The sequence below is a fragment of the Catharus ustulatus genome, chromosome 18 (genome assembly GCF_009819885.2).
Source record: "Catharus ustulatus isolate bCatUst1 chromosome 18, bCatUst1.pri.v2, whole genome shotgun sequence".
Taxonomy (NCBI): domain Eukaryota; kingdom Metazoa; phylum Chordata; class Aves; order Passeriformes; family Turdidae; genus Catharus; species Catharus ustulatus.
The window spans coordinates 7879441-7903329 of NC_046238.1; the positions used below are offsets into that span (position 1 = coordinate 7879441).

The 23889-nt window shown below is 41.2% G+C and overlaps 1 protein-coding gene across 2 annotated transcripts; it reads right to left on the minus strand.

Moving 5' to 3' along the window:
* Positions 1–1901: 1901 nt before the first annotated feature.
* YPEL1 (yippee like 1) lies at positions 1902–23635 on the minus strand. 2 transcript variants are annotated; one of them, XM_033075685.1, is made up of 5 exons: positions 23284–23635; positions 19514–19796; positions 8774–8817; positions 7246–7354; positions 1902–6326 (listed from the first exon to the last, which is right to left on the minus strand). In XM_033075685.1, exons 2-5 carry the CDS (start codon positions 19628–19630, stop codon positions 6237–6239), a joined length of 360 nt encoding a protein of 119 aa, XP_032931576.1. In that variant the 5' UTR covers positions 19631–19796; positions 23284–23635; the 3' UTR covers positions 1902–6236. The 2 variants fall into 2 exon arrangements, with proteins under 2 accessions (XP_032931576.1, XP_032931577.1); XM_033075686.2 differs by lacking the exon at positions 23284–23635 and adding an exon at positions 22171–22193.
* Between the last annotated feature and the right edge of the window lie 254 nt (positions 23636–23889).

The window sequence follows — 23889 nt, forward strand, 5'->3', positions numbered from 1 at the left end:
AAAGAAAGAGGATGATCATAGCTAATCATGTCAAAAAGATGTTCTGATAATTAAATAACATTCACAATCCTTCCTGCAGGTACAGGCCATGCCAGAATGGACTTTGCATACATGTACATGTTTTAATGTCTGGATGCAAACTCTGTTTTGAATAAAGGGCTGGTTTAGCCCTGTCATTGTTTTTGCTTAAACTAGAAATCACTAAAGTCTTTTTGGGCAAGAAAGTTAAGCTATGCTTTTTATTAAAATACAGAAATCAGATAATGAAAAATCTACTCTTTAATTCATTTAAAACTGAAAAACCTGTATTGTCTGCTTTCTAGAGTAATCTTTACTAAGTAAAATCTTCAGGCAATCAGGTTAGCATAGATTAAACAGCTACCAGGATGACAGAGCACCTCAGCTTACATCTTACCCAGCAATACTATAGAAATGAATGAGCCAAACCCTGAGAACAGCTCAGCTTCTGCTAGAGGAGAAACAGTTAATGCTCATCAATGCCATGGCTCAGCAGAGCTGCTTCACAGCCAGAAACTACTTTGTCCAGCCTCAGTTAATCCACAGCTGCTGTGCCTGCTGGAGGTGAGTGCCAGTGGCAGCACAGGTGCTCACTCCCTGCTCAGACCCATCTGGGGCAGAGCCAAGGGCAGGGAGCAGAGGAAGAGACAAAAGTGGAAAGAACCTCACATGGGCAGTGACCCAGCTGGAGCCCTGTGCAGAGGATAAGCTCAGCTCTAATTATGGCTCTTTTCCAGTTCAGGCTACCTGGACTCTGGCAGTACAGACCTACTGCTGTCCCCAGTCACAACTGCAGTGCTTGGGGCATGGGGGAGAACCCTAAACTACACCACTGCTCAGTTACTGAAATTTAACTGGGGCAAAGAGACATCTCATGGAAGGTTCTCAAGCTTTAGATGAGGCACCTGCCCATCCTTGTCTTTGTGGAAGTCAGACATCCTAGGGTTTTCCAGCTGCTAAGACAGAACACAGGAGTTGACATTGCCAAAACTATTCTGGTAACCCAGTTGCCTGACAGTTGGTGTTTTTATAGTCCCTCTGATACCCCAAAATATAATGGGATGTTACTATGAACATCTCAAATCCAAAAGATACTTGTTATTTGGATCTTTATTACTTCAATTATATCCTGTCAAAATGTAGGTTTTTATGCAATGAAGACCATGCATCTCACATAAAATGACATCCCCAGGCTTTGGGGTTTTTTTCAGATCTGGAAAGATCCTTATTTCATGGCCTTAAGACAACACTTGAATAAGAAAAAGGGTAGCTGGCTATCTTCCATTTTCTCAAGATGGAAATAATATATTTGATCTTGCATGAAGAACAACCCTATCCCTTTGTGAGATTAAATGATGGATTACTGAAGATGCCACATAACTGCGCACTGAATGACTTCATTCTGAGCCTCAGGCAGTCCAGAGGGATCAAATCACTGACAAGACCAATAATCTGATCAGAGGAGCTACAGGAGTTCCTCTCAGCAAAAGCAGAATGAACAGAGGGATGCTGTGCTCAGAGTGCTCCTCAGGTCTACAGCTGCTCGAACTGACACAACAAAAAGCACACCCATCCTTCAGTACCTCTCAGCATTCATTCTGGGGGTTGTGCAGACTGACTCTCACTGTGCAGAGGTCCCACAATTGGCTCAAAATAGGCAAAAGCCCTAACAGCAACAGTACAGATTTCTGTATTTTGGAAAGATCTGTGAAAGGAAAAACCCCAAGTGTTTTGTGGAAGTTCTAAAACCATATAAAAATCAGATTCAACCCATTTACAAGTTTTTAAGAGCAACTAAGAGCACTGTCTTCCCACTTTGGCCCTACTAGAGGATAAAGCCTGAGAACTCAATTAGCAAGAAAAGATAGCACAAAACCAACAGGTAACCCAACAAAACAATTGAAAGCTTTTATTGTGATACCTCGAATAGATACAATATAGTGAAACAACAAATGATGTACAGTATTGCAAGGACAAAACAGCAACACAGCCATGTCACCTGTAAAAGAAAGCATTTTAAAGAGTTTAAGAAACAATGAGGCACAACTCAACTGCCATTTATGACTCATGCTTTAGACCTTAAACCACTTGTAACAGTCCTTTTAAAAGAAACCTCTGAAGCATCTGTTCCTTTTCCAGTAAGTGTTTATACTGCTCGTTGGCTTAACATGAGTCTCAGTGAAGTCCAATCAAGTGTCCAAGAAGTTTAACAATAATTTGACAGCTTCTTCCTCTCATGGCCAATATCCAAGGTTAGAGATGACTGAAGTTTGGTCTGTGAGTCTGGAGGTCACTGCTGCTGCAATCTGGTTGCTGAGATGAGCGGGCAGGAGGAGCCTTAGGAGCAGCACTTGGAGGGAAGTGCATGGCCACCAACCCTGGCACCCAGCCTTAAGGAATTCTTGCACTGATCCATCAGCAGGAAATACACATGACCTTGGTTATGGGTGCAGTGGGACTGGGTCAGAACCTCTGAGGCCAGGTTTTAACTCAAAGAAATGCCATGACCCATATTCCCCTCCTCTCCCAAGGACTGCAAGCACACAGGCACACCACCCACACTGGTCATTATGCTGGGCCTTGCTGCTGGGACATTAGGATGGAGCTGTAACAATCTTCCTTCACAGTTTGCCATTGTACAGCTTACAACCAACAAGGGAAATTTAGATCCTGGCCCTTTTAACTGGCTGATGAATTTAAGGTTACCAGGTTGCTAAAAACATACAGCAGGAGTGGTTAGGTTGAGCAGTCAGCAATCCCTCACCAAATTCTGCAGCTGATTTCACAGCAAGTTTGCAATTTGACAGGATTTTTATACATGGCAGCATTGCCTTTTAGTAATCAAAAAGGTACTTAAAGTAACCAGCCAAAGAAGAACTCTAGGGTTTGGGGGCAGACTCAGTCCTGGAAAACCATTGGTATAACCATTATTTTGGACTTAGAGAATGTATGGTGAGATTACTAAAGTCACAGCAAATTATGATTAATTACTTCAGGACAGGCATGGCTTTAGAGGTTCAGTGGAAAAAAAAAAACTTTCAATACATGTACATTTTTGCTAGCAAATTCCTATGCATCCCAATGAACATTTCTTCTAAGCCAGCTCATAGTCAGTTCATTTGGTCCAAGAAAGAGCCAGCAAGAAACAAAGGTTCACAAAAGCTTTTTGTTACAATTTATAAAAAACAAAATATAAAATAAATGTTAAGACCAAAAATAACCAGTACAAGTAACAAAAGTGCTCAAGTTGGAGGGGAAGTAAACTTGCCCAGAGCAAACACATACAAACTTTAAATATAATCTTTAATATATTACAAAAATTGGTTAGAGGGAAAATGCTTTAGTAAAATTTTTTTCAAGTAAGTTTATTTTTCTTTCAAATGACTGCTGGAGGGTTCAGTGACCAGACTGACCTCTTCACATCAGCCAGCAGTCATTGCTATCTGGATTCAACTTTCACCAAAACCAGTAACAAGAATTCTCTATATCTTTATGAGGGGAGAAAATAATCATTGATGCTGCCAAACAACATGGGAAGAAAATTCACATATTCCCTCAAAAGAATGAGCCTCGAGAATTGTTACATGGCAGCATAAAATAGTGATTCTGTACTAGTTCTACTCTTTACTCCTTCTAAGCATCCACTCTTAATAAAAGACCAAAAAGAATATTGCTTAGTTTGGTTCTCTTAAAAGCCATAAACATCACATATAGGTCATTAACTCTTTATGCCAGTAGTCTGAAGCTCTATGTGCTAAGCACTTGAAGTCCCAACCTTTGGCATCAAAGTTAATTAAGGTTTTGGTGAAAATGTCCAGTTTGAAATATAAATAATGCACTGAAGAAAGAGGTTGAATTTCTAAGAATAAGACTGTGTTACAGACAGTATTAGCTTACTAACAAGAGCTAGCCAAACCCCCAATTTTGGAGAGAAAAATCTTTAATACTTTACATATTTTCTTTAATTTCAACTCTCTGGAAAAGCAGCCATTACTTTTGCCTTCAGTCCAGTGTACTGCCTCAGCGAGTCTGTTGCCAGGAAATAAGAAAAGCCCAAAGACACACAAACCTCACACAAGCTGTTCACAAGTATCAACATTGCACCAGGACTTAGAAGCCAACACAGACTTTTTGCTGATAGAAGTTCTAGTGCCTTCCTTCTTGGCAACATCCATTGCAATGGTGAAAAAAAATCCCAAGAATTCCAGGTTAAAGAGAGCAGGAGACAGGCAACACCCAAGCCCATCTTGCATCAATGACATTGGTAAAATGAGACCTGATGTGAACACAGAGTAGCAACGTGTAAGCTACAAAATCCAGGTTGAACGTAACTGTACCACCCCAGGCCTCTGGACTGAAACTCAACAGCTTGAGCTACTTCTCTAATTCTTCCATTTTTAATTCATGGGTATCAATCGTGACAACATCTGTCAGGCAGTTTAGCCAGCCTGCATCACAGAGAACGTGTACACCTGGGAGAACGCTCTTCTCCCCACAAAAACACTGGAAGGCTGGTTTTAAAGATTCATATTGCCCCTACCCATTGGCATACTTTTTTATGTCTGACAATTTCTAAAGTGCAGCAGAGTTCAGAAAGCCTATGAGAGATTCCCAAAAACAGAACAGCAGCAGCAGCACTTGTGATTAATTTCACAGGTGCCATATTAGAATTGTTATTGAGAGAAAGGGATTTTATATTGCAAGGCTTCTGTATTGTTCAGTTATAGGACTTATATAGTGTTAAAGGGGTTTTTTTTTTTTCAGTTTGTCCTCAACCATTAAAAGGATTAACATACAAAAAGTCTGTAGAGACTGTTTAATTTGAAAATTAAGTTAGCAAATTTATGTAGAGCGTTTCTTTCACAGTTGCTCAGTTTGCATACACAGATACCAACAGCTCATATTGTGCATATAACTTTCCAGAAGTTTCTCTCATTAACTGATTCCATTAAAGAAACAGCATGAGAACAAAGGAGAAGGTGAGTTTCATAGAAATTTTTATTATAAAAAGGTACTTGGGGATGATTTAGCCAGCAAACCAGGAAACCCTTTTCCCCACCCCCGAATTTTAAAAACTATCTTGCTATTTTATTTTATGAAAAAACAAGTCAAAATTCCCTTCCCTCTTATTACTCCTCCTTTTCCTACAGGTACTATATTAATTTTCATGTCATAGGCTCTGGCCATTTCTCACAAAAATAAATATTTTTGTTCAAATGTAGCAGAAGCAGAAGACTTCAACAAGTTTCCTTGACAACAACCTCTTTGTCCAGTGCATTAGGACTATACATGTAAATGGAACCAGCCATAAAAATTCACTGATGCACAAGTCCCTGTTACTGGCAAAGGTACAGTACCAAAACTTTGTTTTTTCCTAATATACCAACTAATTTTTTTTTTCAAAATAGAAGATGCATATATTTTTGTCTTTTTAATCTTGCAAGCTATAGTTTTATAAATTTTTTTATCCAGCAAGCTCCTTCGGGAATATGTTGGTCTTAATGGAACATATTCTATAGCATTATTGATTTAAAATCTTTCTATGTTATTTCATTAAGATACCAAACCTCTGGTATAACCTTTCCTAACAACTTGAGACCTGCTAACTTCAGTCAGTGCAATTGAAATATTTTTTGAAGTGAGCACTGTACCTTTAACCAATTCACCTACAAGATGTACATAGGTTGTGGTACACTCAAATTGAAAAAAGAAATTAATAACTACAATACTGCATCCTCTTCACTGCCAAACACGTCAGAAATTGCTACATATAAAAAAGCACCCCATCCCATACATTCTTTCAGACTGCTCAGGTACAGAACTTCTACAGGACTGGAGTGTAGGTGTTTAGGCAAGAAGCATGCACAGCAGAAGTAGCATTAAAGGCATAGGTCAGAGAGAGATGCTAACCAGTAAAATCTGTTTTCAATTAGTGAACTGTTTCTCTAGTCTGAGAGAGTTTAGAAAAAGGTCATCCAAAATGTTCCAAAACAACTGTTCACACAATAATACACGTACAAAAAGAGGGAACTTACACAAGGAGAAAAGGCAAACATGGCCTGAAATAGCCACTTACACTACACTACTCATTTGTGAGGTTTCAGAGTTCAGTGATATTCTCAGGGCCACTCTAGCCAAGCTCTTCCTTTACTTTGCATTAGTCTTTGTAAAGCCTGTTCCACAGAATATAGTCCAAACAGAAGGAAAAAGGTTGTGGTTCACTCCCAGCCATTGTCTTTTATCATGTGGGCAAGTTCAATGATAAATTTTCCTTCTTTGTATTTCTGACTGCTCTCAAAAGCATGTTCCTGGAAGGGGAAAAAAATGGCAACACTGAATTAAGCTCAGGAAATTAAGTACTTTAAACATCAAACTTAGATTAAAAATACAAACCAGCAGCCATGACAGATAACAACCCCTATGGGTTACACCAAGTAAGGGGAGGGAGGGGAAAAATGAGAGGTCAAAAAGCACTGAGAAGAAAACAGAAGCAAATTTCTCCTAAATGGTATCAGCAGATCTAGTGCACAGATCTTGCTGTAGAACTGTCCATGCTCTCTACTTAGGGAATTTTTAAAGTGAAGGTTAGGAAATAGCATGTTATATATGTTATTTATTTATTCCCTGAAGTAATGAAAAGAGGGAATGCAAACCTTTTCAAAAGTTCTCCTCTATATTCATCACAGGGAATGAATCAGGAAAACTTCTAAGATCTGAAGCTACACTGAATCAGTGAAAATCCTTCCCAGAACCTGACATTTTACAAACTTAAAACTTGCAACACAGCTGCAAGTGCACAGTTAAATTTTCAAACAAGAGCATTGAGTCCACATTATTTGCAAACAGTGTAATATGCTCAGTACTGTTTATTGTAATTAATAATTTTGCTGTATAACCAACTTATGCAATCCAAGACACTAGACTGACTTTGATACTTCCTCCCACCTGGTTTATTGCATTGTGCTTGGTAGTCTTGCAAAAAGATTACCAAATACAGAAATATTAGACAGCTGTAATAGCACCTATAGCTGAAGCTTGATTTGCAGTCCAGAATAAAGTTATGTGCTATTTCTGCAGATGCAAAGAAGCAAGGCTATATTAGAGCCTGATGTACACAGAAGCACCAGAGCTAACTCACCTAAATTACCAGCAAAGGTGCTACTCAACAGCTCCACAAACATCTGTGCCTCAACATGCATTTATTGAGGATTTAAGTATATTACTTACATATTTCCATCCAAGAGTGGTTTTACAGTTTTCACAATAGATATCTGCTACAGCATGTAAACCTGTCAGAAGAACTCTCTCCTCTGCTGGACCACAGCCCACATTTACCCTAAAAAAAGGCAGAAATTATGTTAACAGATGAGTCTGTTTCTTTTATTACTGTTCCCCACCTTTTTCCCCACAGACAAAAAAGTAACTTTAAAAATGCCTAACTCATTAAATGCTGCAGAAGTAACTTCCTCTGTTACACTGAGCAGAAGAACAGGAGGAAAAAAGGGGGCTAGTTGTTTTTTTTTTTTTAAGTGATTGTGGTGTCACTTTTGGTGATACCCACTTATGCCCAGCAACAAAGACAAGCTAAATAGTTAAAATTTCAGAGAACAGAACACTACACAGTAACTGGACACTTCTACAGTTTCAGCCTTTACTTCAAGAACAATTTGAGACCTCTCTAATGGAAGTCTGTACCAGTGAATCAGCACCAACAGCTGAATTTAGAACCAGTTCCAAAATAGCAGCAAGGAAAAAGCCTCATAAATATTTCTTTGCTACAGATCAGCAGACTAAGCTCTGATGAACAAACAGCAATTTCAAAACAAAGCATCCCATGAAGTACTGCATCAGGCCAGTTTTTCCACAAATGAGTCTCTGCAGAAAACATGAGGCAAGACTAAACCAAGTTTTTAGACAGTTTTAAACAAGAGCAAAATGTTGCCATTTTTGCTGTTGTAGTACCAGGTTCCTCCTATTAAAATTATAGCAGAAATCTCAAGTCACCACTGAACAACTACATATTAAAATCATTTCAAGGATCTGCAATCAAATCCTTTGCAGTTGCAGTCCCATTGCCCTGGTCAAAAATAGACCAGGACACTCAACTGTATCTCCTTTTCAAAATGCTGCAACACAAAAACTGCTGAAAAATAAAGGCAAAACTGCAATCATGCATATTAAAAATTTAAAATACACCCATTAACAAATGCAAAAAGCCTCCTATCAAGGGAAGGACGTGCCTAAGATTGCAACTATTAGGCTTGATAAGATCACAGAGACCTTTTGCCTCTAGCACATTTGCAATATTCAAGGTCATTTAAGATGTACCAAGTTTACTGAAACATTAACCTGTAAATGTATCCAACTATCAGACTGGGAAATTCTGTAGACCACAGAAGAGTTGTCTAAAGAAAATTTACAGTCATTCAATATACTGTGACTTCTGGAGTATCTCAGAATGGCAGCTCCTGCTCAAGACAGCTACCATTACATACACAAAAGGAATTTCACATTTACACACCCCCTGATCTTTCAGCTCTTAGCAGAATTACTTAAAACATGAGATAAACTCCTATGTGTGCAAAGCACTGCTTCAGAATCAGCCCAGTAGCTCTTTAATAACTCTTACTGGTGAGTAAAGCCAGTATTAAAAAGAACAGGGCAAAGTACAGCTATGTTAATTCCTGGTGTTTTCCCTTTGGGAAACAAAGTTCCACTCTGCAGGTGGGGTGCAGAACCACAACCACATACTTACACAGAATTGAAGAGGTACGCTCGTCCCTGGCTTCCCTGGAAGGACTGCATTAAAAACAAAAGAAATTGCACACATTAAAATGTTGTACAAAGGCCCCATCAAACACAAAAAGTGCTGGAAGGGTATGCAAGTAAACATACAATGATAATACAGATATAAACTATTTCAGATTCATTACTTTATACCAGTTCTTTATAGGAAAGCCTGGTCAGATAAGTTCTCATATACATTAGATTTTTAACAATGATTTTATTTTACTTTGTCAAGCACTACTGCTCAAAATTCAACATCCATAACACAAGCAAAACATAGTTCTTTCCTACCCCTCATCAATTCTCATCTTCCTAGACATCCTTCATGCTAATTGAAATAATCTGCATTTAACCCAAAGGGAATTACTCCCATCTCCTCTGTCTTCCCCTGCTGCAGCCAAAAGATGATTTATTTCAATTTCATTGCATCATTTGATATAAGAGCAGTGAAATTCTGGACCAAGCATAAACCCAGCATACTGTACTCAGGAAATGCATCTGATCAATTTATAATTCACAAATAAGCTCAGCTTCATTTTAGTAGGACAACTGTATCCATCAAATGCCTGACCACAGGCATATGCTTTCAAATCTCTCACATTCCTGACAAATTATGGACATATAAATTATGACTCTTAGACTTTCTCAGCTGGATCTAAATTAATATTTTGCTTCAGAGCAGTAGCACAGTTTTGAATTAAAACTCCTGATCAGCCACACTTACTGGGGGCTGGTTTGGCTTGTGGAGCAGTTTCAGTGGCTGGGAACTGCACCCTTGACCCTTCTGAACCAACTAAACCAGCAGTTTTTTTTCCATGCACTCAGCAGTGCTAATGCAGACACAGATCTGAACCTGTGCTCAGGATGTGAGCTGTGGGCATCCTGGGAGAACCTGTGAGCAGATCAGGGCCAGCCACAGGTAAAACATTCCAAACCTGTGTCAGACACATCACTGCTTTCATCTGGTTCCTTTTGCATTCAATTACTTGGTAATTTAGACACAGCCATTATTTCCCATCTAAACAGGATCACACTGGAACTGAGTTTCTTTTGTTTTTCTCCACCATACTAAATTCAATTTTTAAAAAAATCTGTAAGCTGTCTTAATTTCTTTTTTCTTCCAGTCTTTCCATTCTCTAACCTTCTTTCAAAGCAAATTTACTACTTTATCCATGATGCAGAGAAAGTACAATTGTTTTTTAAGAATCTCTGTGGTCCTAGTGTTGAACATCACACACCAACTTTTCAGAAGCCTGCATTACATCAACATGGAAGGTTTTTGGAAGGAAAATATCATCCTGAATGGTTTTGCAGGGTTTTAGTAACATCAAGCATGAAACCATACCCAGAGACAGTGATTACAAGTCATTTGACACTAAAATAGGTATTTTGCCAGTCTACCAAATAGCACAACAGCAATAATTGCTGGTTTTTAATTACTCAGAACAGTTTGCAAGAAAACCCCCACCTTGTAAAAGGAAAATGCATATAAATGAACCCTTTTTGATCCACACTAATTATTGAGAGAACACATTACTGTTCTCCACAAATACATGAAGGGAGGTTGTAGCAAGATAGGGTCAATGTCTTCTCCCACCTAACAAGTGTGAAGACCAGAGGAAATGGCCTCAGGTTGCACCAGGGCAGGTTTAGGTTGGATACCAGGAAACATTTCTTCACCAAAAGGGTTGTCAAGCATTGGAATAGGTTACCCAGGGCAGTGGTGGGGTCACCAGAGACACAGATGTGGCACTTGGGGACATGGTTTAGTGGTTGACTTATGTTGAGTTTGTGGTTGGACTTGATGACCTTACACATCTTTTCCAACCTCAGTGATTCTAAAGAGGTTCTACCTTTAGCAAAGACAAAAGACAAAGCACTGTCTCCACCAGCCAGGACTACAAGTCTTATTTTTCACCAGGCAAGGAAAACCAGATCAGCTGTGCAGGACAGTGAAAGCTGAAACTTCAGGTGGGACTGACCCTGAAATGGGGAGACTTGGTTGAGGACAGTCTGAGCAGTCCTGCCAGAAAGTAATTTATCCTTACAGTTGCCTTTAAAACAAACAAACAAAAACCCCACCTAGTCCAGTTCTCCTGAGATACTTAAACACACATCACAAAACTGGCAGAGTGGTGCAGACCTGTACTCTGCATTCCTACAGAAAAACCAGAATTCTCTAGACTAGAGCCAGTAACAAACAGAGAATGCTTACTGCAAGTGAAAACAAAAACCCTTCAGGTATATACTCTTAAAAACTGTCCATTAACAAATGAGTAACTAGCCTGGGGAAACAACACATTAATTTAGAGAAAACTACAGATGTGCAACTTCAAAATTTAAGAAAAGGTAAAGGAAGCACTTAAAAAATTCTCTTATTCAGTAAGAAGTAAACTAGTAAAACCAGAACTTCCTTGTTTCACATATCTGAAATTATTAAAAAGAACTTCCAAAGCCATGATGACCATGATATTTGGTTAAGCTACTGTAAAAATCCTTAAAATTAAAAAAGTTGCAGCCATTTCCCCTTGCTTTCAAAACTCCATGTTGTGAATTAGAATTCACAAATCCTTTTTCAAACACCATCAAGAAATACTATTAATCATGTACTACTTTCCCTATTTCTGTGTAATTACATATGCCAATCACATAGAAATTAATGTGGTGGGTTAGGGCTTTTTTTTGTCTGGTCCTATATAATAATTTTTTTAACTACTTATATGTCATACCTCAAGCTCCCCAGGAGGCTGGGGAAGAAAAAGACTCCAGAAAAAAACAAGTCAGGAGATCTTCTGAACAATCTTATGCAATTATTTCTGCCAAGTTTATGTTTAGTCTTGACTTAGTATCACCTAATAAAAGCTCTCCCTTGACCCTGCATTTTTCAAATTTAAGCAGAGGGCAGAAACAGGATGCCAGGAATAGCACAAAAAGCAGCTATTCCCCTTCTCTTGTTTCACAAGCTGAAAAAAAATTTGAGCCAAATGAAATACAAACCACTGGTTGGAAAGCACTGCTTTTGTTTCTCTTTTCCTAATATATTTTTAAAGATGACTTGGCTTTTCTTGCACCCTTTGCTTTGTTGCCCTAGATATACTGTACTCTCCTAGGCTTGTTTTCCCTCAGAAATGGCCAACACCTTCTAATTTTTAGGATTATCAAGGTAGAGTGAAGGGAGAGGTAACACAGAATCTTTTCCTGTGACAGTGATTTGAGGAAGAGTCTGTTCACAAACATCTCACTGTGAAAAGCTCCTCCATTCTAGCTTTGCTTCCCATTCCCAGAGGATGACTGATTCCTTTGATACCATCTTTTCTTACCTACACTCATGTTTAGAGGCAGAGGATTGTATTTACATGCCACAGAACACTTGTTTCCTTGCCCAGCTGCAAAGAGCAAGTTCCTCCATGTTTACATCACTCAGATAACTCAACAGGAACCTGTAGCTACTTGTGTAACTGCATTCTGGAACACAGGACTGGGTCCAGGCAACTCAGACTTCCCTTTAAAACCAGTGCCCAACCACATCATCAGTGTTTCACTGAGCACTGAATGGTCTGCAATCCAGCCATGCAGAACTCTTATATACTGACTGGAATAAAAGCACTGCAAAGATATCCATTTTTTAATTCCCATGCCTTTTAAGTCTTATTATCAATCTCTTACCAGCCAGTTTCTTATTCACATGAGCAGCTGAGATTTTTTTTCCCCAAAACTGTATTCAAACACCACAAAAAGGTATACCCCTGTCATGGATGCATTCTCTTAATGGTGTAAGAAAGATTAATTATCAGAGTTCTACTTTCTGATGCATCCTACTACTAGAAAAGAAAAGAGGATAACTCTGGCACTTAAGCTGCTTGCTAAGCTTGTAACTTGGCTATAAACAGAATATTTTGCATAACCAAAAAAAATTAATACTGAACATTGCTTTTAGCAGCACTAAGCTTCTCACACTCTGCACTGACTCAGTTACACTGATAGGAATTTTAAGAGACTGACAGGTTGAATACCTTGTGTGTCAACTCCTCAAAGAAAATGAAAGAAAGTACTTCAAATGGCAGCATCAAGGACTAACAGGCACAACTGTTCAAACCAGTCTCCAGACAAACCACCCTTCAATAAAATAAACATCACCTAGGCAAACACAAACTTTAACTTTGCAACATTTGCTTAGCACTCCCAAGATCACAAGCACTATACATAAATCAAAACTAAAGCAGAACATTCTATTCAAACTGAGCCTTTAATGTCTCACCCAGTTGAGAGGCATTAAAATAGAGTGGCAAGTGTGACCAACTCTCATCAATAATGACTCACAGCAACCAGGATTTTTCCTTAGAATCTGAACAATTTATCAGTTCCACTAATATCTGCAGTTGAACTTTAAACTTGCTAGGAGGCTGTTTTTCCATGGTCCTCAATTAACAGCACTGTATTGATTTATGAGTTAATTTATTCCTTAGAAAAGCCCTATCTTTGAGCAGCTGCCCATTTATACAGAAAGATGTAAAAGATCTATCATGGCTTCTTGTTTCAGTACAACTGAAAGTATCCAGAATTTCTAACAGTATCAGCAATAATGTCCAGCTGTGCTTAGAAGTGCTTTACTTACAGTAAACTCACCTGCAAGAATAGTTTGGAACTAGGATCTTTTCAAGTCACCTGACAGACCTCTGTCACCCACACATTATCTAGTGCAGAAGCTTTATACGTGTTTCCCTTGCACACTTACGCAGAATTAGTTATGATCTACGCAAGTTAAACCCATCCTTACCTCTAACACCAGCATTAGCTGTTTTACTCAGGAGGAAAGGAAATATCAGTCAAGCAGAACATGTATTTACTGCCCTAAGGCACAGCTGAAGGCATGGGGGGAAGGGATGCTACTGAATAGCTCATGCCATCAATTATTCCCCAGAGATGGGATTAGATTGCACGGCTAGAGAACACACTCCACAGCAAATATCCAGGGAAGCTGCCACCTTAGCATGCACTGGGGGCAGGCAGGCATTATCCTGAGCAAGCCACAGGGGCATTACCAGGGCAAGCTACTCCAAACACAGAAACAAAATATTAAAGAAGGAAAACTAAAGAAATCCATAGGTTTTCATTCAGTTTAATTTTCTTGAGTTTTCTTTCATTTGCTGGAGTTCCCTTTACAAGCTAAGATAGATCAAGCTGAATCAGTTCTCTGAAAAAATAAGCAAATTAGGGAAATACAGAAAATTGTATTTGTTAGGGGCAGCATTCTTAAAGTCACCCAGAAAGACAAGTGCTCTGATGTGTGAAATTATCTCCTCAGCAAGATGCATCAGAGACTGTAAGGATATCCTCACACTTCAAGACTTGCAACATAAATTCAGAAAACTGAATCCATAAGGTATAGACAAAAAAAATTATCAGGGGGAAACCCCTACATTTGTGTTTCCTTCACATCCAACTCCCTGATAATGCAGACCACCAAAGATGCTACTGCTCAGCTGCTGCCTAGTCAAGTTCTAGAAGACTCCATGATAAATATATTTTTAAAAGTTCATTTCCATTCAATTATTTATTGAATTGGATAAAGCAAGTTATAAAGTTCAAAATGCAGAGAATAACCTCAAAAAAAATTCTACCCCAAAAATTGCATGCCTGCAACCTGGCAAATGATATTCCCCTGAAGTGAAGGCTTTGTCAGGCAGGACAAGTTATCTTCACCTATGCAGCTTCTTGAATGGATTTCAGAAATAATTATGTCAAAATACATAGAGTAGAACACTTCCCTTGCATTTTCCAACTCCTTTAAACCTTCAAATATATTCTTGGATATTTTCCAAAGATTGTTTCTGTTTCAAAAACCAGATTCTTCCTCCAGGAGAAAAAAATGAACCCAAAAAACTAGAAGCCTCTTGCAGAAAAAAATTATCACTAGAATATTTATGAAATTAGTGAGGGAATGAAAACAGCCTCCAAGCATACATAAAACAGGCCCATCTTTCTAAATACTCATTATATCATAAGCAAAGGAGGATTACAAATTGAACCAAGCTAAGCACAGCATATTTACTTAAAGACAATAAACCCTTTAAAAAAATTCCTCTTGATCTCATCAGCTAAGCAGTGGAGGACAAAACCACAGATTGCTAAGCAAGGCTAAAAATGTTTTAGCATCTATTTAGGCTTAAGACTCTTCCTTCTCATCAATAATAGAAGAGCAATCATACTGAATGCCTTGGAGAACTAAATTTAACCACCAAAATAATTCTTTCATCCATAAGGTGCAAGGATTTCCCAGTGCAGTCAATGACAGTTACATATACACATATATATATATGCATATACCTTTATGCAGAACTGATTCTTGAAAATATTGACACATCTAGTCTTGTCTGTGACTTCACATGACTTTTTCCCCCTCTGGTCAGATATGCTTGGCAATGAATGAGACAGAAGAAAGTGACAGTATTGATACAGACATCTATACAAAGTAATCCAAATTCTCTCCACTCCCAGAATTAAGGAACACTAAGATGCTTCAATAGCCTTTCAAGCAGGTCAACCTTGAATAACAAAACATTATCCTCTACAGTACATCCAACAGGTTCCAGGATTCTATAAAGTATTTGTATTTTTTTTTAATCTGTTGGATCATACCTGAACTTCTAAACAATTATTGGAACTCAGTAGGTACAAGCCATTCTCAAGTGCTTGGGAACTTATGCTCTTCAAGTAACATTTGTCTCCTAAAAAATTAACTGTTCATAATAATCACTGCACATTTCCTACTATTACATAACAAATCAAAAGAAAGCTCTTTCAGTCAGGCCTTCCACAAAACTTACTCTAGAATTGCTCCAAGAGCAGCAAATACACAACATTTTGTTTAAGCCACACAAGTGGCAACCTCCCCTGTACTTCAAGGAGTCTTGTAAAAGATCTCTCAAAATTAAATTGTTTGGATTTTTAAAATTATGATTCTTAACATACACTGTCTGGTCACTTTTTACATGCTGTTTGAAAGCTTTAAATCCACAAAGTGCCTGCTATGGTATCAATTTTAAGTCCACTAAGTGCTTCCTATGGCATCAGCTCCTTGCCTTACTCCTCATTAAGATCTGTCTTACCCAGTCCCTTCTAACAAGGGACAAGATTCTAAAAATATTTGCTTGTTTAAAGAAATTTTAAAAAGCTGCAAGTTCTTCCCCATCTTGTGAACATATCCCAGTGTAGTGATGATTGGTTTATTCCTCCTCATAGCACTTTAAATAATACTTTAACATCCTGACAGACTCTAGATCTTCACCCAAGAAACAGAAAATCCAGCACTCTCAGACCTGTTAGCAATGTAAATCAGTCACCTCTAAGATGTACCTGACACCACCTTCAAGCTTACACTTACTTCAATTGTCACCTACAGTTGATTAATTCTCTTACTATGTATCCTTCAAATCAATTGTCACCCCAAGATAACCTGGGAGTTATAAATTATTATGGCAACAGTTCATACATGTGTGCATGGGCCCAGCTGTACAGACTAACATTTGTTACTATCTCTGCCAGTGACCTCCCAGTCTGGGGCTCCTAATCTCAACCAGTCCCCTTCCCCAAGCTCCTCCCCAGCTGCAGGTTATTACTGAGTGAAAACCTCTAGAAATGTATGTTCTAACCACTAACATGTTGATTTCAACACCAGGCAACACAGTCATTTCACAGCTGCAGAGAAATTAAAACCATAACTGAATTCACTTGAGCAGGTAACACATTTTTGTCCTCATTAATCTATGTTTTTATTTCTAAGCCATTGCCAAGACTCTTGGTTGCCATTTTATCACCAGCAAAGGCACAAGAAAAAGAGCTTTGTGATTCGTTCCAGGGCAAGGAAGATCCTGCTGCTCAAACAGAACAGAAATAAAATGAAAAGGTGATTCGTGTATGCTGCCATCCTTGTCAGACAATTGACATTGACAGTTCTCAAAAGCAGAAGAATTGCAAATCTGTATTGAAGTTGGGTATTCTAAGGATCAGAATCCAAGGGATGATTGACAGAAATATGCAGCATTTTTTGCTTTTCCATGACAGACCAACATTTAAGAAAAACACCACTCAGTTCACAGCATAGCTTATCTTTTCATCTTCAAGTCAAAAACCACTACAGTGTCAGGTATAATAAATTCTTACACCTCAAAGCACATTAGAAAGCCAGTTGGAGCTGCTTTAAATTAGAAGTGCACCATGCATTTTGATTCATTTTCCCTGACCACACATGAGGAAGAAACAACCACCATGTACCCAGAAAAGGTGGGGTGAGGGACAATCCCCAAAGGGGGCAGCTACAGCCAGGCATTAAGTAAATGCTGTTGGCCTTTATCTGCTGTAGAGGACCTGTAGCACTGAGTTCTGGTGTGAGATTGTACAGGAAACATTTGGAAGAAAGTGAGACTGCAACCAAAAATGGTAATTAGAGAATATAACACAGAGCTTTAGTTTAGCTTTGAACTAGGCCTTCAAGGTAAAGCACTGGGTGGAAAATCAGATTGAACAGCCTAAGCCTCTATTCCATCAATAAATCCAAACCAGTCCAGGATCCACACTGTTCTTTGTTCACTTTAGATGGTGCAGAATCAACTTGTTACACTTTAGGTTGGTTTGTGTTTAAGGTTTTTTTTTTCTGCATCTGAGTAGTTACAGTAACCAGGATTCTATAAATGTCAAAAACCATCTCTCTCACTAACCTAAATTCATTGCATGTAATGTGCCTCAATGAAGGCACTTTAAGAGTAGTTCAGAAAAAAAAAATCAAGTTTTATTTGCACCCCCCACCCTCCCCACAGCCAGCTATACTTATTTTTAATGATCCAAGTCTATCTATTGCTTTGCAGTTGTTCCCATCAGAACTTCTCCAATGTTGCAATATGTAAAGCTTCAGCCTAAGGAGGATGGGTTTTCCAAAGCTATGTCCCAAATACAAGTACAATAGATGACAAATGTTCTTTTTATTTTAAAAGCATACAAAAAACATTCTGCACATTTAAATAATTTCTCTTTTACCATAAAGACTTAAACAATAAAATATGGTTAAGAAATCTTAAATTGACAAAATATGAATCAGCTGTCAAATAAACATATGGTAAAGCTGCAAGTACAAATACTTTTGTAAAGTGTCTTCATCAAAAATTATGGAAGCCACAAGTCAAACAGAATTCACTCCTAAAACCTTTCCCAACACCATTAAAAACAACTTGGAAGTAATTTGTATTTACTACAGATTTTTTGAAGAGTCCTCTATGTTTTCTTTGAATTGAAAATTGATTATTAATGTTTGAAATTATTTATGAAGCTGTAAAATGAGTACATGATTTGCTTAACATATTAGAAATATTCTGTTGACCAAAGCTCCCAAGCCCTTGGAGAAAAATTTTTGCTACATGAGCCAGTTAAGTCCACAAAAAGAAGAGCTTCCTATTAGGTATGTGCTCGGACTGCATTTTCTCAATGCATTAATACATCCTAAGAGACACAGCAAAAGAAGTTTCTTTCTTCTTGTAGGCATCTACAACCTGAAGTTCAGGAAAGATTAACCCCTCTCAGCATTTTTTGGCTCAGAAGAAAGTGAATAGCAAAACTCTGAGTGCTTGTAACTTAGAACCCAGTGGTGCCAAAGAGTCTAAAATTCTGAAATCAACATTTAAAAAAATTAAATTCAAGTAAAAAGAAAAAATCATATGGGGAAAGCCCATTATTGCTTGATAGCCTTGGGATAAACAAGCAAGTATACTTGCTCCTCACCCAAAGAAAACCTAAATTCAGAAGTAGCAGCATTTTCAAGCTCTCCCATCTCTTCAGCACTGAAAAGCAGCATCACCTGAATGCTGCTGAACACACAAACAGGCAGGAGCAACAGACAGAACTTTTAGTGTCAAACCTTTTATATCTAACTTTATTTGACAAAACAGTTATATAGAGAACATTTTGTATTCAAAAGTTTGAAAACCAACTCAAGTGTTTTCTCCATGGCAGCATAAAGAGTAATTTAATCAAGAGTTTGTTTGAAGCAAAGAATAAACCAGTCTGTCTAGTATTTATCCCAAACTTCAAGCTTTCCTACATATTTCATACATCACAAGTCTTGTTTTCTTCTAGCAATAGGGAAGAAGGGCAGGCCTAGCCTGTTTCAAGGTTCCACCTATTCTCTAAGCTCAGACAGTCCAACTACTTTGAACATCTCTGGCTCATCATATTCCTTAGGAGCTGGTAGACAGCAGAAGTGTGCTTACAGGTTCCATAACACAAGTGGGACACTCTGGAAACAGTTTTGTGACCTTCAGTCCAAAAGAGTCAAAAGAAATCTCTACCTGGACTAATCATAACCAGAATAATTTCCCTACCCAGAGACCCATGCTTTCCTCTTAGTGGAACAGACTGTTCTTAGACAGTTCTCCTTAGCAGACTTTTCAGACACAACAGCTCACAAACAGTACCCACCTGACAGCAGACAGAGGCTGTTAACATGGGGAATATATCAGACCAACCTTTATGTCACATTCAGAAGTTTCCAGAATATATCCAGTTCTTAGTATACAACATGTGTGACCCAAGAGTGAACCCAGGGAAGATACTTTGAAATATGCATCAATTTGCATCCCTTATCTACTGGCAGTGGTGTCACAGTGACAACTATTTTGGTTAAGAGATAATTCATGAGGTCTCTAAAGAAACCACTTGCCTTGGAGATCAATTCATCATGATTGGCGAGATGGGCTCTGCAGTGGATACAGCTGTAGGTTCGATGACAGTTTGGCAGGTAAGCCTGGAACGTTTTTGACTTTGTCATTTTTACCATCTCTGCTGGTGGCTCCTCACTCAGCTCAGGGCTGGCACTTGAAGAATTACAACTTTGCTGAACTCGCTGACAAAAGAAACACTGGAATATGCAAGCAAAAGCCGTTGTTGTTCTGGAGTGTGTGTGGCACTTTCCACACAAATGACAGAAGAGAAACAGTCACAGCCTGTAGGTGAAAAGAGCAGAACAATTAACAGCTTACAACAAGACCAGAGTTAACTTATTATTCAACAAGTCCAGCCATAAAGCAAAGTGTTATTTGGAGCAAATGCCTGGCTGCACTACAGGCCCCTTTTTCTAAGGAGCTGCGCAGTTCAAGTTCCATTCAACACAGCAAAAAGCAGTTCTGTTCCACTAATGGCTTCTACTCCATCACACTTCTAATGAGGGACGAGACTCAAACAGTTCTCCACAAAACACAAGCACTTTCTACATTATACCAGGTGTACTCTTTAAGATATCCATGCAGAAAAATCACACTGAAAAGGTAGGGAATGAGAGCAGGTTAATGGTCTTTGCTTTCCTTGTTGCTCGCTATATTGGAACTGAGCACTAGAACTTCAATCTCAGAAAACACTTGTTCTGTCCAACAGTAAATATATTTTATATATTTGCAGTTCAGTTTTCAGTAAAAATCTTGCAAGATCACACTGGTTTTAAGTCTAATACCAAGTAAGACACTACCACCCTATTCAGGGATCCCTGTCTACTCTTTCAAGCTCTGCAGAATTATGCCTTTAGGCAAAGACCTTCTTGACTGGTGTCCTGATCAAAGCTAATTAGGTACTTCCTCACCGTACCAGAATAGCCTTAATGGAACTACCAAACCCACAATCTGATACTGAAGCTAAATTCTGCAGAGATCACCCAACTGCATCCTTAATCCTCAGAGTGCATTTCAGAGACATTACATGTCAGAGCACGCCAGAGCCTCCTGCTGTGCTGCAAAGCAAACCTCTTCAGTTTGTCTGAAAATGAAACAGATGCTAAACACTGATAACATCTCCTGGTCTGTCAGAGGCCAGCAGTTCCCAGGCTATGTAGGCACTGTGCTAATGAGCACTCCAAACACTGCACACTCAACTTATGTCATCAGCTGTCAGGTGACTGCCTGAGTAACTCAATAGCACAAACAGAAATGAGAGACAATATAAGGAACTTACAGTTTGCTGATCACACAAATGACTTATCACAGTTGTAATCTGTGTGCAGGGCAGCACTAACCACTCTTCTAGCAGCAGGATACAGACAATACAGCTAGAGCAGATAGTGAAAGCCACATAAAGTCTGTTTATAGGACGCAGTCAGTGTGCTTCAAAAGAAGCCTTGAGAAAGCAATCTGTACAGCAGGCCTAGCACATGAGACAACCACAGCAAAACTTAAAGGGATTTCAGTTTAGATATTTTTTTTTAATCCTAAGCAGGAGCAAAGTCAAACTACTGAAGGACTTGCTAAAAGAAAATTTCTTACACAAAGAATTGCAAAGGCAGAGATAAGCCACAAACAAGACACATAACACACCACAGGCAAACCAAAAAAATAAAGCAACAATGGGAACAAGCTGTCATCCAAAGCACGGATCTACACATGAGAATGATTGGGAAAACATTTGATAAGGGATGCATTTATATGTTTGAAATACTAACTCGTTCGGCATGAAGAGCAGAACTTAACTATTAACAGCAATTTAAAGAAATATTATATACTTAGTGTCCCAAGATAATTTAATTACAACTGCACAGGGAAGTATAATTGAATTATTTGCAGAAAACATTTTGCTCTTGTAGGACAGCTAGCTATGAAGGTTTGAACTCTATGTTAGATACAGATCCTATCTACGTTAACAGAAAGAGACAAAAGCAGAACAAAACAGGGTTTCAGAATGAGAGGCACCACATGCTAAGATGTTTTGACTTAAATTAAACCCTTTCCATCAGTAATTGAAACAGGAGTTCAATAGCTGTAAATGTGGCACTTGAGGATGTGGGTCAGTGATGGCTTTGGCAGTCCTGGGTTAACGCCTGAACTCAGTGATCTTAGAGATCTTTTCTAACCTTAGCAATTCTGTGATCCGGAACGTAAAAGGAAAATATTTTTCTTCAAGGCATTCCTAGAAGTGTCTTTAATTCACACTTCTACAAGCAATCTGTACTCTTCTAGGTTCAATGTACCAGGTTCTGCAACTACAGAAATTAAAATAATTCCAAGGCCCATTTAACAAAACTGTATTTGATATGCCTCTCTTCAAAAAGAGAACTCTGGAACACACCATAGGAGCCACAGACTTGTTGTGCCGTTAAAGGCACAATTCAAACCAAACCATTTCCTAGCTCTCTAACAATGGTGAATAAGCCCAGTCTCACTTCCCTCGCACTGCTACGAGAAGCTCCTCGGGCTGCTGCTCATTATTCCGCACAGAACAGGGCAAAAACCCGAACCAGCTATTTCTCTGTCGCTCTTTGGCCGCGGCACAGCCGGTGCTTTGGTCCTGCGCGAAGGCAGGTGTGTGTCCTGAAGCTCTCCCGGTGTCGGCACCTACCAGCACAGCGCAGGGGCTGTCCGGGCTGCAGCAGCCGGGCGCGGCCGCCCCGAGCCCCTCGGTCCCCCGGGGCGCGCCAGGAGCGGCCCCGTCCCGCCGCCCGTGACGTCACCGGGGCGGGGCGCGGGGCGGCCAATGGGGCGGGGCGGGGCCGCCCGCGCGGGGCCCGGATGTGTAAACAAACACCCCGGGAGCGTGGCGGGGGGGCGGCCCCGCGCGGGCCCCGCGCCGGCACACAGCGGCTCCTGCGCGCGTGGGGACCCGCGCGGGGCAGCGCAGCAGGGCTGCGGGAATCGGCCCCTCCGTGCTTCCCGCGGGGCTCTGAGGAACGAGCGACGTGAAATGCGCTCAAAGAGTCTTTGAGCGGCTGCACAAAGCCGGACGCAGCCTGTGCACGCACTCTCAGTAACCTGCGGTGAGCTTACTCCAGCAGGGAAAAGCATCCAAGTTCATGACTTAACCACAGGATCCTCATTTTCACCTTTACATACCAGGAAATAACAGGAGGAAAGCGCGGAGAAAGTTAGCGGCTGACACCCCGCTCCCCCGGCGGGAGGGAGCCGCTGCCCGTGCGCCTTTAAAGCCGTTTCCTCTCTCACGGCGGAGCACGGAGCTGCCGCGGCGGGTGACGCCGTCGCCTTTTCTGTCCCCCCCCCGCAGCGATTCCAGCAGGACAGCGGCTCGTTCCCCGCTCCTGCCGCCGGCACGGCCGCGCGGCCACCTGAGCACGGCCCCGCGCTGCTCCTGCCCCCGGCTCCGAGCAGAGCCCCCCGGGTCCCGGGCCCGCACGGCGCGGGGCAGAGCGCGGAGGGACCCGCTGGCCCCCGGCGCGCCGAGCTCAGCTTCGCCCCCCCTCAATTATGTAAACCGCCCTTACCCACCCCGCACCGAGGAGGCTGCGGGCAGACAGCGCTGCCGTCATTTCCAGGCGCTATAAATAGCGCCCGAGCCTCCTCCCGCCAGCAAAGTTGCCTCGGCGGGCCCCCCCCGGCCGGGGCGCAGCACGGGTCTCCCCTCGAAGGCGCTTTTCACCCGTCCTCCCTCCCTCCATAAAAAAAAAATTAAATTCCCGCACAGGGAAGAGGGGCCGCTTCTCACCCGCTCGGTACTCACCGCTGCGCCGCGCTGACTCCACTCCCAGCCCGGGCTCCGAGCAGCCCCCGGGCCCCTCTGCCTTAGGGGGCACGGGTAGGAGGGGAGGCGGGACCCCCGGTCCTCGCGCGGCGGGCAGCGAGAGCTCCGCGCCGGGCCTTCACCGAAAAACAAAGAGGGGGGAATCAGGGGAGGGGGGGACGGGACACGACGGCTTCCCTCGCCGCGAAGGTACGGTCTCGGCGGCGGCCGCCGGGGGGGGTCATAGACGGGGGCCGGGCGCGCGTGTGCCGCGCTGAGGGCCGAGGGGCGGCCGAGACATCGTGCCGTGCCCGTGTCGTGCGCTCCGCCCGGGCTCCCGCTCCCGCCGCCGCCACCTTTGTTTTGCTTTGCCCCGGCCCGGGGGCGCAGCGGCCGTTAAACGCGCTCCCCCCGCTGCCGCCAGCCAATCGCCGCGCGCCCTCGCGCCCGCGCGCGCGCGCCCCCCGCGCCTGGCCCCGCCCCTTTGGGGGGACGGGCAGAAGTGGCGCGCGCCCCTCCCCTCCTGCGCCCCCGGCTTTGTGGAGGAGGGAACGGGCTCGGGGCGGGGGGCGGGGCCAGGGCGCGAGCGAGGGGCTGTGTTGGGGG